Source organism: Ictalurus punctatus, chromosome 26 (genome assembly GCF_001660625.3).
Source record: "Ictalurus punctatus breed USDA103 chromosome 26, Coco_2.0, whole genome shotgun sequence".
NCBI classification, from domain to species: Eukaryota; Metazoa; Chordata; class Actinopteri; order Siluriformes; family Ictaluridae; genus Ictalurus; species Ictalurus punctatus.
The window spans coordinates 20603850-20617567 of NC_030441.2; the positions used below are offsets into that span (position 1 = coordinate 20603850).

General features: G+C 42.2%; 1 protein-coding gene across 2 annotated transcripts in view; it reads left to right on the forward strand.

Annotated features, from left to right (window-relative positions):
• LOC108258581 (uncharacterized) overlaps positions 1 to 13718 on the forward strand; it is an 83602-nt gene that overhangs the window by 10572 nt on the left and 59312 nt on the right. For both annotated transcript variants that reach the window (XM_053676060.1, XM_053676061.1), the window contains exons 26-67: positions 47 to 202; positions 845 to 978; positions 1097 to 1230; positions 1361 to 1455; positions 1557 to 1726; positions 1815 to 1899; positions 1996 to 2139; positions 2228 to 2436; positions 2540 to 2643; positions 2804 to 2922; positions 3086 to 3262; positions 3393 to 3598; positions 3688 to 3788; positions 3999 to 4117; positions 4232 to 4357; positions 4460 to 4653; positions 4773 to 4867; positions 4997 to 5127; positions 5334 to 5458; positions 5609 to 5726; positions 5813 to 6025; positions 6281 to 6451; positions 6646 to 6783; positions 6964 to 7013; positions 7278 to 7410; positions 7520 to 7602; positions 8294 to 8420; positions 9152 to 9342; positions 9544 to 9634; positions 9750 to 9849; positions 9940 to 10112; positions 10392 to 10547; positions 11190 to 11323; positions 11442 to 11575; positions 11706 to 11800; positions 11902 to 12071; positions 12160 to 12244; positions 12341 to 12484; positions 12573 to 12781; positions 12885 to 12988; positions 13149 to 13267; positions 13431 to 13607. In XM_053676060.1, the coding sequence (XP_053532035.1) occupies positions 47 to 202; positions 845 to 978; positions 1097 to 1230; positions 1361 to 1455; positions 1557 to 1726; positions 1815 to 1899; positions 1996 to 2139; positions 2228 to 2436; positions 2540 to 2643; positions 2804 to 2922; positions 3086 to 3262; positions 3393 to 3598; positions 3688 to 3788; positions 3999 to 4117; positions 4232 to 4357; positions 4460 to 4653; positions 4773 to 4867; positions 4997 to 5127; positions 5334 to 5458; positions 5609 to 5726; positions 5813 to 6025; positions 6281 to 6451; positions 6646 to 6783; positions 6964 to 7013; positions 7278 to 7410; positions 7520 to 7602; positions 8294 to 8420; positions 9152 to 9342; positions 9544 to 9634; positions 9750 to 9849; positions 9940 to 10112; positions 10392 to 10547; positions 11190 to 11323; positions 11442 to 11575; positions 11706 to 11800; positions 11902 to 12071; positions 12160 to 12244; positions 12341 to 12484; positions 12573 to 12781; positions 12885 to 12988; positions 13149 to 13267; positions 13431 to 13607 (5739 nt within the window). The remainder of the gene's footprint in view (positions 1 to 46; positions 203 to 844; positions 979 to 1096; positions 1231 to 1360; positions 1456 to 1556; positions 1727 to 1814; positions 1900 to 1995; positions 2140 to 2227; positions 2437 to 2539; positions 2644 to 2803; positions 2923 to 3085; positions 3263 to 3392; positions 3599 to 3687; positions 3789 to 3998; positions 4118 to 4231; positions 4358 to 4459; positions 4654 to 4772; positions 4868 to 4996; positions 5128 to 5333; positions 5459 to 5608; positions 5727 to 5812; positions 6026 to 6280; positions 6452 to 6645; positions 6784 to 6963; positions 7014 to 7277; positions 7411 to 7519; positions 7603 to 8293; positions 8421 to 9151; positions 9343 to 9543; positions 9635 to 9749; positions 9850 to 9939; positions 10113 to 10391; positions 10548 to 11189; positions 11324 to 11441; positions 11576 to 11705; positions 11801 to 11901; positions 12072 to 12159; positions 12245 to 12340; positions 12485 to 12572; positions 12782 to 12884; positions 12989 to 13148; positions 13268 to 13430; positions 13608 to 13718) is intronic.

Sequence of the window (13718 nt, forward strand, 5' to 3'; positions counted from 1 at the left end):
TGTGAGGTGGTATATACTGAATTGTTGATTTTGTGTGCAAATGTAGATTTACACATCGGGCCTTAATGATGGTGTGCTGCAGCTACTGGGTTCCACTTCTCGTGTGGCCAGTATTGATGACATTAGCAACTGGAACATTACTATAATTGACACGCTGTCCTCTTTGATGGACTCAAAGGATGGACAGTGGGAACCAGAAAAGGTAATGGAGGTGTGTGTGTGTGTGTGTGTGTGGGGGTTTGAGAGCTAAGAAGTACTTTGGCATTGATTATTACTGTGGGTACTGTAATTTCTGTCTACCAACTTGCGAATTAAGAATATCTTCTCATGTCCTCTTGGAGAGACAGGGTGAGAGAAATTAAGAGCATCTGTGATTCTTCAGAGAGAGCGAGAGAGAGAGATAGAGATGGGGAGAGAGAAAGAGCATCTGTTCTTAAGTGAAAGGGAGAAAGAGTATCTGCAATCCTTCAAAGAAAGGGAGAAACAGAGAGAGCATTTGTGATCACTCAGTGAGAGGGAGCGAGAGCGCCTCGGCGATCCTTCAGAGAGCGAGAGTCAGAGAGTGTGGGAAAAATTGTAGTATGAAGGGAAGTGTTTACATTTTGTACAGTAAGTTTGAAACAGTGTGATGCAGAAAACATCATCACTATATGAGAAAATAGAGAGGAAATGTATACAAAGGTATTTAGGATGAAGCTGGAGCTTCAGGTCTGGTCCTTATCTAAAACTTAAACAATTTCATAACTCCTTTAAACCACTAATACATAAAAATCCTTAGTTGAACATGGTTAATGCTCAGACACTGATGTGATTGCTACAACAATAATGTCTGTGTATTTTCTAGAGTAAAGCAGTGATTATGAGGTATCTGAGCATGGATAATCGCTCTATGGGAAGTGCTGAAATAAGTGTAGTTGGTGCCAACATCTGTACTTTAGACATCAGTGTACTGGAAAATATCTCTGCTGAGAGCCTAAAGTAAGTACACACTCAAATGTACATACATACACCAACATGGATAAACAAAATAAAGAGATTTGAGAATAATTTGAGTACAGTAGTGCTCACATAGTTTACTTTTTTTTTCTCTATGCAGGGCGCTCCTGTCTCCAGATCTGTCCTCATGTTCCATCGAACAGAAATCTGCTCTGTACATCATCGCCAACTCTTCATTCAGCAATCAACGCAGCAATGCCATAACATACTACCAACTCATGAGTCCTTACCTGGGTAAAACAATCATCCACTTACACACAAACACTAAAAACACACACTAGGTGAAATGTTTTAAAACAGCAGCAGTTGGAATTAATTAACAATGTGTGTGTGTGTGTGTGTGTGTGTGTGTGTGTGTGTGTAGGTGGAGCTCCTGTAGAGGATATACAAGCTCTTTCTGCCCTGAACATCAGCATGGACATCACCATATTCATGAGTCTGAACCCTGCTGTTCTCCAGGTATAAAACATAAAATGAACTGAATAGATGTTTGAGTTATCCAAAGTAAAATAAAGAAAACTGAAGATGAACTCTATAAAAACTGTTTTTGTGTGTGCCAGATCCTGAATGTGAGCACGGTTAGGTATCTAATGGGGGTAAACATAGCTGATCTGAAGCTGTTTGAGAACTCCTCAGTGGTTCAGTCCTGGGTGTCACAACAGAACCAATCTGATCTGAACACGCTGAATCTTGGCATCATCAACCACAACCCTTGTCAGGGTGTAGACATGTGAGCATTTTTCCACAATGAAAGAAGTAAACTTTATAGATAAAGTTTTTAGTCGATTATAACATTATTCTTCCCCCCCCCCCCACAGTTACCCACTAGAAAGCGAGTTTGCATCTGGAATTGTTTCTGCAGTACTGTGCAACTTCAGCATCCCTGACTATGCGTGTTCATCAGTGAGTCCTCTATGAATAAAACACCTCTCCTCAGGTTCAGTCTTGTTACGCAGAAGATGAGTTGACCAAAGAAACCTCTGTTTCTTGTCTTTCAAGGTTGTTCTGTCCTCTGATGATCTGGTCACACTGCTCACATGCACACTGGAACGTAGCGTGAACTACTCTAAAGAAGCATGGACGCTTTTCTTCCAGAATTTTGCTGGACCTTTGGATGAAGCACTGGACAAGTTTTCAAACATGGTATGACAATTTGATTGGTGCTAAAAAAAAATTTAAAAAAAAACATTTGTGCATAATTATGCATTGAAGTATGTAATCTTTGATGTAGACCCACAGCAGCGTTCAATCTGACCCAAAACTACTTGATGCCATCGGGGAGGTGATAATCAAGAACTTCACCACGGCGCAGCTGATGAATGCCACTTTCATCACACAGTGGTTCCAGATGAGACTCAGACCATTTTTGTCATCAGTTTCCAGAGACTTTTTGTCCAGCCTCAGTTCCAAAACCTTCAGCTGTGAGAGCTACCAAAATGTGTAAGTATGGACAATGGAATTTCAGAACTCCACAAGCGTTATTTAAGACATGAAGACATGAAGTCATTCCTGACAAAATCTGATCTGTTCTCATTCAAAATAGGGTGGAAGCTCTCAGTAGTCAAGAATCACTCATGACAGAGGAACAGAAGCAGTTTGTCTTTACTTCCTTCATCTTTCCCTTCCTGTCAAGAAGGCAGCTGCCAGGTACATAGGCCAGTTTTAATTGTTCTAATACAGAAACCTGGTCGTCTTAGACTTGTTTTAGTCTGTTCAAAACAAGACAACGCATTGCCTAGATGAAATAAACCAAGAGCCACTTAAGAATGTTCTGATTAATTTAACTCATGTTCTCTGATCTTTTTAGACCCTGGCTGTGTTTCCAACACTTCTAGCAGCATTAACTGGCTCGAAAAGAACCTTGGCGATTTCTCCAATTATGCGTCTTTGGAAGAGCTGAAAATTCTAAATGCAAACTTCTCTAGCGTGAGTAACCAACTTTATGTGTCTTGTGGGTTTTACTGTAGTAGTTAAAGCTGGTCTCTGGATTTTGTTGGAGAGAGCAGGCAGCTGCTGTACCACTGTCTCTTTGTTTTCCTTGTGGACCTGGTGTGAACAGAATGTGTGATATGCCTGTTTTGTCCTGCAGGTTGCAGTGTTAGGCTTACTGTCCAGTGAGCAGAAGGCACAGTTCATCTTGCAGCCGGATTCAGGAGTGTTGGGAAATGACTCTGTGTTTAGAGAGGTGTTTAGCAGTGTGATCACATCTTTAGATCTGAATCAACTTGGCGGCTTTTTCACAGCCTTCAATCAGACTGCAATACAAGTAAGGATTTCTGTAGTCTACAAACCAGGGCACATTTTCCTTCGAAATAATACACACTGATTCTATGCATACTATTTGATGAAGACCAAGTGTGTCGAGACTGTTAATCCATGCTGCCGTGTGTTTGCAGATGAACTTGACCAGCATTCCTCCAACAATATCAGACGCCATTCTGAACATGACGCTCTTGTATCTGGTGCCTCACTTCCAAAGTTTCAGCCCAGATGACTTTGCCCTGTGGTTCCAGACTTACCTTTCCTTCTTCCTTCCTGGGATTGGTCCAAACACCCTGTCCATCATCCCCATGAACATCAGCTGTGACTCCTACAGAGAGATGTGAGCTCCCAGTTAACATGAATGCACAGATCTATTCTTTACGTTCTTTGATTTTTAACTCGTTTACTTCTATGTTGTTGTGTTTACAGAGTGAAAGGACTTGATCATGTGTACAGTGACCTCTCTGCAGCACAGTCCAACATTGTCTTCAATTACACACAAGACTATCTCAAGTACCAGTCCAGCCAAGGTGTGTGTGTGTGTGTGTGTGTGTGTGTGTGTGTGTGTGTGTGTGTGTGTGTGTGTGCGTGCACGTGTGTGTGTGTTTAAAGTAGGACTGCTCTTGCTTGTGTATTTGTAATTTGGGCTAAGTCAGTAGTGACCCACATTCACTGGTTTGAGATCGTCAATCTGAATTCACCACAGACTTTTCTCATTAGTGTCCTATATTGCCTCACAGGCCTGAGCTGCTATGACAGCGGAAGCTTCTACATGTTCCTGAAAGGGCTGTTCCTCAGTTTTGGATTCCCCGACCTGAAGGATTTCCTGTCTCTGATCCCACCTGACCGACAGGAAGAGGTATTTCTGCTGATTGTGTCAGTGAATCGCTCATTAATAGTGTAAGTGGCAGCCAATGAGCTGTCCACATCTCCTTCTGTAACGGATGTGTTGTCTCTCCTCTGTGTCCACTAGCTTTTGGACTCCATCTCTCCTGAAGAACTCAGCGAGTTTCTGAACAGGCCGAACACAGTCGTTAATGGTTCTGAGCTCTGCACACTCCTCAACAGCTACAATAGAACCGATCAGTTCCTGGAGATGGTACACCTGTCTTCATTTCACCTACCCTTTTAGTCCATGTGGATTACTTGCCTTTATTATATCAGGATTAGCTCCTAGAGTAATCCCTGTTTCTCTCTACAGGAGCCTGTTTTGTCCTCAGCTCTGGCCAGCCACACGTTGGAGTGTGTGTGGCCTCGAGCTCTCAGTGCCTCATCTCAGGCTGATGTAGAACAGTGGTTTAATGTCACCCTGGTTCACTACCTGCCCTACCTCAGTTCTCAGCTCATCAGTGCTGCCGAACTCAGTGGCGCCTCCTGTCTGTCATACAGGAAACTGTGAGTCTTTGCTGGATGTACCATTACACAGGGCTCTCGGCACAAACACTGCCCCCTCTCTGTTGGATAAAAACCTGAGAATCTGTAGTAAAATCACCTCTATATATGTTTGTGAGCAGGGTGTCTGTCCTGGGGGACAACTACAACTTTTCCGCGACTGATTTCACCCCGGCTGATGTGTACAGCTCTATGAAAGTGTATCTGAACAGCAGCGGTAAGAATAGCTACATAACTCTCCTTTCTCTATCTCTCTTTGCTGAATAGTACTGCCCATTCATTTCCTATAGTTGTGTGTGCTCAGTATGTGTGTCTCAACATAAATATCTGTATGCGTATCCTGCAGATGGCAGCCCCCGCTGCTATAACTCCTCAGATCCTCTTCTGAACTCCAGTGCCTGGTTTGTTGACAACATCGGATTCTTCATCACTTTCATCAACCTCGTTGATCTGCAAACATTCCTATCAGGAAGCATGGTAACATACAGGCACACACACACACACACACACACACACACTCACACACACACACAAACAAACAAGCAGACATACCTACAGTCATCTATTTTAGTCACTGAAACATTTACACGAATGATTATTTTTGGTCATATATCCGTTATCTACATAACACGACACACACCCTTAGTGATGTATTAATATGTGTGTTTTATTGTGTCCTTTAGATAAGTGTGTTCCTGGAGAACTCAGAAAATCTTCAGCTGTTCAACAACTCAGGAATTTCAGCTAGTGTCCTCGAGTACTATACAACAGCGTTATACATCCAGAATCCTGAATTCAGCCCACTCGGGTAACACTCTACGCTGAACTCTACACACTAACAACTACTTATTCCATTTATTCATCTAGCCTTGTAAATTCAACCCTCTCAGATAACAGACCACATACAAGTATAAATATCTTTCTACGCATTTTAAAAAGGTTGTTTGTGTTCTTATAGTTTGCCAGCTGAGCTGCTGTGTCAAACTCCTTCCTCCGTGTTTGTTCATCTTGGAGATGCAGACGTCAAGACCATCCTGGCGAGCATCAACAACTTCTGCAGAGAAATTAATCCGGAGGTGATCAGTCAATAAAACCAATGTCTGTTCAGCAATCAGTTATTCTGTAGAAGTGACGATTACCTACAAACCTCTTCTCCTTTCAGGTCACAGCGGTGCTGGTAGCAAAGTTCCCCAATGTATCTGCATCCACCATCCAATCTTTGGGCAGCCAATGTGTGGGCCTGACTGTGGGCCAGATAAGCTCCGCCCCCTCCGATGTGATAAACAGTGCTCTGTCTACACTCGGTAACATCAGTGGCTGGGATCAGGGCCAAATGAACGCTCTCATCCAGAGCATCATTAGTGCAGGCTTTAATGTGAGTGTACACTGCACTCTGTGTCAGGAATGTCGGTCTACGATACTGGAAGCGAGACCATGTCTATTTAGAGCAATTTCACAACGTCCCCCTGTAAAGAACAGAACTGTATTACAATTCAAATATTTACCAACTACACTGTATAGACAAATGTGCTGTCACTGAAATACTCCCTTATTGTATTCAGATCCAAAACAGCAGATTCATATTTTTTTCTTTTTTAAAAGTTGAGGATCTGATTGTTTTGCCTCACAGATCAGCAGTGCCTCCTCTCTGGTGTCCCTGGGAACACTCATCGGTGGCGTTCCCTCTACAACCATCTCCAACATCCCATCTTCTCAGCTTCTCTCCTTATCGCAGAATCCAACATTCATCAATAACATTCTGTCAGCACCAGTTATTCTGCAACAGACATTTGTCCAGAAGGTATTCTCTCTCTTACACACAGTGACACACACACACACACACACACACACACACACACACACACACACACACACACACACACACACACACATTACTCAGATATAGATTTGATTAATTTAAAATCAATCCTTTGTTCAGAATGTAGTTTGTTTAATCTGGAAAAGTTGAAAGCCTGCTCCCACCCTTTCTTCCAGGTAATCTCTGTAGACCAAACCGAAGTGATACAGAATGTTCCGGATGCACTGGTGATGTATATTCCACTTGTTCTACTGACATCACTGAGCTCTGTTGACATTTCCCTCATCAATAACAAGAGCTGGAGTCATGAACAGGTAATTGAACAGACCCACATCATCAGAGAAATGTAAATTACTTTGTTATAATGAAGAAATATAGTAACATGGCTTGACTGTAATGGCAGCACATACAGATGTCTGAATTCCTGTCTAGTTTGGATGTCAGGGTGTAAAACACATCCAAATGTGTTAAATTCCGTGTTTGATCTTTACCAGGCTATGGTGTTGTTTGGTGCAGTGGCCAGTGCCAGTGATAATCCAGAAGAGTGAGTTAGAAAAACACACCAAAAATACTTCACATGCATGCGCACAGACACACACACACACACACACACACACACACACACACACACACACACACACACACATACACATACAGCCTGAATAGCTTACATACCCAGTGTGAATAACCAATGGGTGATGAATCCAGATAATGCACAAGATTCTGCCAGAGTTCAAAAAGATGTTGTGTTTTGGTTCAACAGTGTGTGTATGACTGTGTGTGACTGTGTGTATGTTTCTCCCCACAGTCTGTCAGCATCAGTACTGCAGGGATTCTCCTGCAGCTCAGTTCAGACTCTCCCACAGCAAAAAAACAAAGGTCTAGTGAAAGCCTGTAGACCACGTGCAGGCAGAGACAAGGTCCTCCTGAAAGAGGCTCAGGTACATACACTTTGATATTCATTCACATTCCACACACAGTCTATAACAGAGGCAGCAAGTAGACCCAAACTTTTACTGCTACACAATCACAGTGTGTTCTGTGTTTCAGCTGACCTGCATGTACAACTATGTGAAAGACGATCCATTTGTTGACTTTATCGACGTCCCCTCTGATATGCTTCTGTACTACAGGTGTGTAATTTAGTTTAGTTAGTTACATTTATATAGCGCTTTACATACTATGGGGGATATGTCAACCACCACCAGTGTGTAGCATCCACCTGGATGATGTGACGGCAGCCATAGTGCACCAGAACGCCCACCACTCACCAGCTATTAGTGGGCAAGATATGGGGCCAATTAGGGGGCCATGATAGAATTTGTCCAGGACCCCTGGGTCATAACCCTACTCTTTTACTATAAGTGTCCTGGGATTTTTAATGTCCACAGAGAGTCGAGACCTCTGTTTAACGTCTGATCAGAAGGACTGTGCTGTTTTTACACTATAGTATCCCTGTCACTATACTGGGGCATTAGGCCCCACACAGACCACAGGGTGAGCATGACCTGCTGGCCTCACTAATACCACTTCCAGCAGCAACTTTAGTTTACCCCAGGAGGTGTCCCATCCAGGTACTGGTCAGGCTCAGTTCTGCTTAGCTTTAGTGGGAGACCAGGTGAGAACTGCAGGGAGATACGACTCTGGCACATTCGTTCACATACACAATGTACTGTATACAAAAAATAAGGCACACTTCCCCTGCATTCCCACTTGAAGGATTCAAGTATCTGAGATTAAGAATATGTGTCACATGTTATCTGCAATGTGTGTGTGTGTGTGTGTGTGTGTGTGTGTGTGTGTGTGTGTGTGTGTGTGTTGTAGCTATGAGAAGATACAGAAGGTGAACTGCCAGTCATATTTCAGTGCCCTGGGCAGAGCAGATTTCTCTGTTCTTTCCCCTGCGCTTGACAAAAAGACCATCCTGTTCAACGATGCAAAGGACTGCTTGGTAAAACATACACACCAACATGTTCATAGAGCAGCACACTCATTATTAACACTTAAATATTATGGAAAACACGTCACCCAATCTTACAATCAGTTTGTCTCATGAAATTCCAATGTAGAAATATACATTTTCGGCATTTAACAGATTCCCTTCTGCAGAGTGACTTAAATGTGTTGTGCTCTACCAAAAACATATACTCATGCTAATTCACTTGGTATACGAACAGGAAGTAAGAATACCATTGAATTAACCATGTTGGTAGTTAGTACACAGTTAAGAAAAGGAACAAGATGAGTAATTTTTTAAAGGAAGTTTTAATACCGCGGCTTGGTGAAGAGTTGGGTCTTGAGGTATTTGTTTGAAGTTGGCTATGATAAGTGTTTTCAGGTGCACGTCCATTTTAGATTTGTGTTTTAAATCTGATACAGTAGCTATGGGAAGTCAGGGGAGGGAACGCAGCAGTGGGGTGGTCTGGGAGAATCTGGAAAGGTTGCAAACAACTCTGGCAGTTGCATTCTGGATCAGTTGCAGCGGTCAGATTGGGCTTTGTTGGGATTTGTGGAAAGAAAAGGCCTCAAGATCAAGATAATTCACCATAGCAAACATGTTCAGGTTCAAACACAAGACAATCAGAGATCTTGGCTCTAAACATGGGAATCCTCACAAGAACCACTGTTCTTACAGTTTCTGTATTTTATTGTGACTCTCCTTCATGGTTTGTGACTTTGTAGGGTATATCTGGCGTGAGTCTGACCAGGGATCAGGTGGAGGTTCTAGGGAATATGGCCTGCACACTGGACTCCTCCTACATCCAAAATTCTGACCCTCTCATTTTGGAGAAACTCAAGAACTGTGGAGATCTATCTGATTCTCAGATTTCCGCTGTACAGTCACGGCTCCTCAGTGGGAACACCGCGTACGGGTAAGACAGAGATTCATGCAGATTATTGCATACCTTTAATTCGGTAGAGTTGTAGAATTGTTTTTATCTGTCTTGACTGCAATAAAATTTTACTAAAACGTTAGACTTGGTGTTAAAATGGCATATCCCAAATGAAATGATTTGTGTTTATAGTTGTGTTAGATATGAATAAGATCTCATAGGCATTGTTTTTGTAATCAGTAATCCCTCCACATGGAATGAGCAGACCGTGGAGCAACTTGGCATCCTGGCTGTCTATTTCAAATCAGACCTCTGCAACGCACTTAACTTTGTATGTAAACCTGTTCGGTTTTAATTTGTGTTTGTGATTGATTTACCGACCAAATGTTAGACTTTTTGGACTAATTTAATGTCGTCTGTGTGTGTGTGTGTGTGCATTGTTGAAGAATGTGAAGAGGAAGTTCCTTTCAGTCCTGAGGGAGCAGAAGATCCCTATGTGGAAGATAAGGACATTCTTTACAGAATGCAACTCAGAAAGCGCTACAGGTAACAGTACTTTACAGTGTGAAACACTGAGATACAGGGATAGGTTTTTAGATTCTGTCCTTCAGTGATCAACTTTGTTCCGTCTAACAGTGAGCAACATCACAGCAGCAACAATTGCAGATGCGTCATTTCCCTTCGGCTTTAACTCCACCCAGTTCGATCTGTATCTGGACGTCGCTGTCCTGCAGGACAACCTGGCAGCCATCACTGAGAAAGTGGTGGACACCAGCCTCCAGACTGTCATTCTGAACAAGTTAAATCAGGTCAGCAGTACTGAACACTGGACTCTTTAGCACTGCAGGAAATAGGAGGTTGTTTGTGCATTTCAGTGATACAATTCTGACATTACTGACAGTGTCGGTTTAAATATGATACTTGCATGGTGTATGTTTTCAAAATGAACCCCTGTCAAACGGGGTTGGTTTTTGGGTTTTGAGTTTAAAGCCTGTCTTTGTGTGTATGGTGGATTTACCCACACAACATTTTGGACAGTGAGTGTGAGGTGGTATATACTGAATTGTTGATTTTGTGTGCAAATGTAGATTTACACATCGGGCCTTAATGATGGTGTGCTGCAGCTACTGGGTTCCACTTCTCGTGTGGCCAGTATTGATGACATTAGCAACTGGAACATTACTATAATTGACACGCTGTCCTCTTTGATGGACTCAAAGGATGGACAGTGGGAACCAGAAAAGGTAATGGAGGTGTGTGTGTGTGTGTGTGTGGGGGGGTTTGAGAGCTAAGAAGTACTTTGGCATTGATTATTACTGTGGGTACTGTAATTTCTGTCTACCAACTTGCGAATTAAGAATATCTTCTCATGTCCTCTTGGAGAGACAGGGTGAGAGAAATTAAGAGCATCTGTGATTCTTCAGAGAGAGCGAGAGAGAGAGATAGAGATGGGGAGAGAGAAAGAGCATCTGTTCTTAAGTGAAAGGGAGAAAGAGTATCTGCAATCCTTCAAAGAAAGGGAGAAACAGAGAGAGCATTTGTGATCACTCAGTGAGAGGGAGCGAGAGCGCCTCGGCGATCCTTCAGAGAGCGAGAGTCAGAGAGTGTGGGAAAAATTGTAGTATGAAGGGAAGTGTTTACATTTTGTACAGTAAGTTTGAAACAGTGTGATGCAGAAAACATCATCACTATATGAGAAAATAGAGAGGAAATGTATACAAAGGTATTTAGGATGAAGCTGGAGCTTCAGGTCTGGTCCTTATCTAAAACTTAAACAATTTCATAACTCCTTTAAACCACTAATACATAAAAATCCTTAGTTGAACATGGTTAATGCTCAGACACTGATGTGATTGCTACAACAATAATGTCTGTGTATTTTCTAGAGTAAAGCAGTGATTATGAGGTATCTGAGCATGGATAATCGCTCTATGGGAAGTGCTGAAATAAGTGTAGTTGGTGCCAACATCTGTACTTTAGACATCAGTGTACTGGAAAATATCTCTGCTGAGAGCCTAAAGTAAGTACACACTCAAATGTACATACATACACCAACATGGATAAACAAAATAAAGAGATTTGAGAATAATTTGAGTACAGTAGTGCTCACATAGTTTACTTTTTTTTTCTCTATGCAGGGCGCTCCTGTCTCCAGATCTGTCCTCATGTTCCATCGAACAGAAATCTGCTCTGTACATCATCGCCAACTCTTCATTCAGCAATCAACGCAGCAATGCCATAACATACTACCAACTCATGAGTCCTTACCTGGGTAAAACAATCATCCACTTACACACAAACACTAAAAACACACACTAGGTGAAATGTTTTAAAACAGCAGCAGTTGGAATTAATTAACAATGTGTGTGTGTGTGTGTGTGTGTGTGTGTGTGTGTGTGTAGGTGGAGCTCCTGTAGAGGATATACAAGCTCTTTCTGCCCTGAACATCAGCATGGACATCACCATATTCATGAGTCTGAACCCTGCTGTTCTCCAGGTATAAAACATAAAATGAACTGAATAGATGTTTGAGTTATCCAAAGTAAAATAAAGAAAACTGAAGATGAACTCTATAAAAACTGTTTTTGTGTGTGCCAGATCCTGAATGTGAGCACGGTTAGGTATCTAATGGGGGTAAACATAGCTGATCTGAAGCTGTTTGAGAACTCCTCAGTGGTTCAGTCCTGGGTGTCACAACAGAACCAATCTGATCTGAACACGCTGAATCTTGGCATCATCAACCACAACCCTTGTCAGGGTGTAGACATGTGAGCATTTTTCCACAATGAAAGAAGTAAACTTTATAGATAAAGTTTTTAGTCGATTATAACATTATTCTTCCCCCCCCCCCCACAGTTACCCACTAGAAAGCGAGTTTGCATCTGGAATTGTTTCTGCAGTACTGTGCAACTTCAGCATCCCTGACTATGCGTGTTCATCAGTGAGTCCTCTATGAATAAAACACCTCTCCTCAGGTTCAGTCTTGTTACGCAGAAGATGAGTTGACCAAAGAAACCTCTGTTTCTTGTCTTTCAAGGTTGTTCTGTCCTCTGATGATCTGGTCACACTGCTCACATGCACACTGGAACGTAGCGTGAACTACTCTAAAGAAGCATGGACGCTTTTCTTCCAGAATTTTGCTGGACCTTTGGATGAAGCACTGGACAAGTTTTCAAACATGGTATGACAATTTGATTGGTGCTAAAAAAAAATTTAAAAAAAAACATTTGTGCATAATTATGCATTGAAGTATGTAATCTTTGATGTAGACCCACAGCAGCGTTCAATCTGACCCAAAACTACTTGATGCCATCGGGGAGGTGATAATCAAGAACTTCACCACGGCGCAGCTGATGAATGCCACTTTCATCACACAGTGGTTCCAGATGAGACTCAGACCATTTTTGTCATCAGTTTCCAGAGACTTTTTGTCCAGCCTCAGTTCCAAAACCTTCAGCTGTGAGAGCTACCAAAATGTGTAAGTATGGACAATGGAATTTCAGAACTCCACAAGCGTTATTTAAGACATGAAGACATGAAGTCATTCCTGACAAAATCTGATCTGTTCTCATTCAAAATAGGGTGGAAGCTCTCAGTAGTCAAGAATCACTCATGACAGAGGAACAGAAGCAGTTTGTCTTTACTTCCTTCATCTTTCCCTTCCTGTCAAGAAGGCAGCTGCCAGGTACATAGGCCAGTTTTAATTGTTCTAATACAGAAACCTGGTCGTCTTAGACTTGTTTTAGTCTGTTCAAAACAAGACAACGCATTGCCTAGATGAAATAAACCAAGAGCCACTTAAGAATGTTCTGATTAATTTAACTCATGTTCTCTGATCTTTTTAGACCCTGGCTGTGTTTCCAACACTTCTAGCAGCATTAACTGGCTCGAAAAGAACCTTGGCGATTTCTCCAATTATGCGTCTTTGGAAGAGCTGAAAATTCTAAATGCAAACTTCTCTAGCGTGAGTAACCAACTTTATGTGTCTTGTGGGTTTTACTGTAGTAGTTAAAGCTGGTCTCTGGATTTTGTTGGAGAGAGCAGGCAGCTGCTGTACCACTGTCTCTTTGTTTTCCTTGTGGACCTGGTGTGAACAGAATGTGTGATATGCCTGTTTTGTCCTGCAGGTTGCAGTGTTAGGCTTACTGTCCAGTGAGCAGAAGGCACAGTTCATCTTGCAGCCGGATTCAGGAGTGTTGGGAAATGACTCTGTGTTTAGAGAGGTGTTTAGCAGTGTGATCACATCTTTAGATCTGAATCAACTTGGCGGCTTTTTCACAGCCTTCAATCAGACTGCAATACAAGTAAGGATTTCTGTAGTCTACAAACCAGGGCACATTTTCCTTCGAAATAATACACACTGATTCTATGCATACTATTTGATGAAGACCAAGTGTGTCGAGACTGTTAATCCA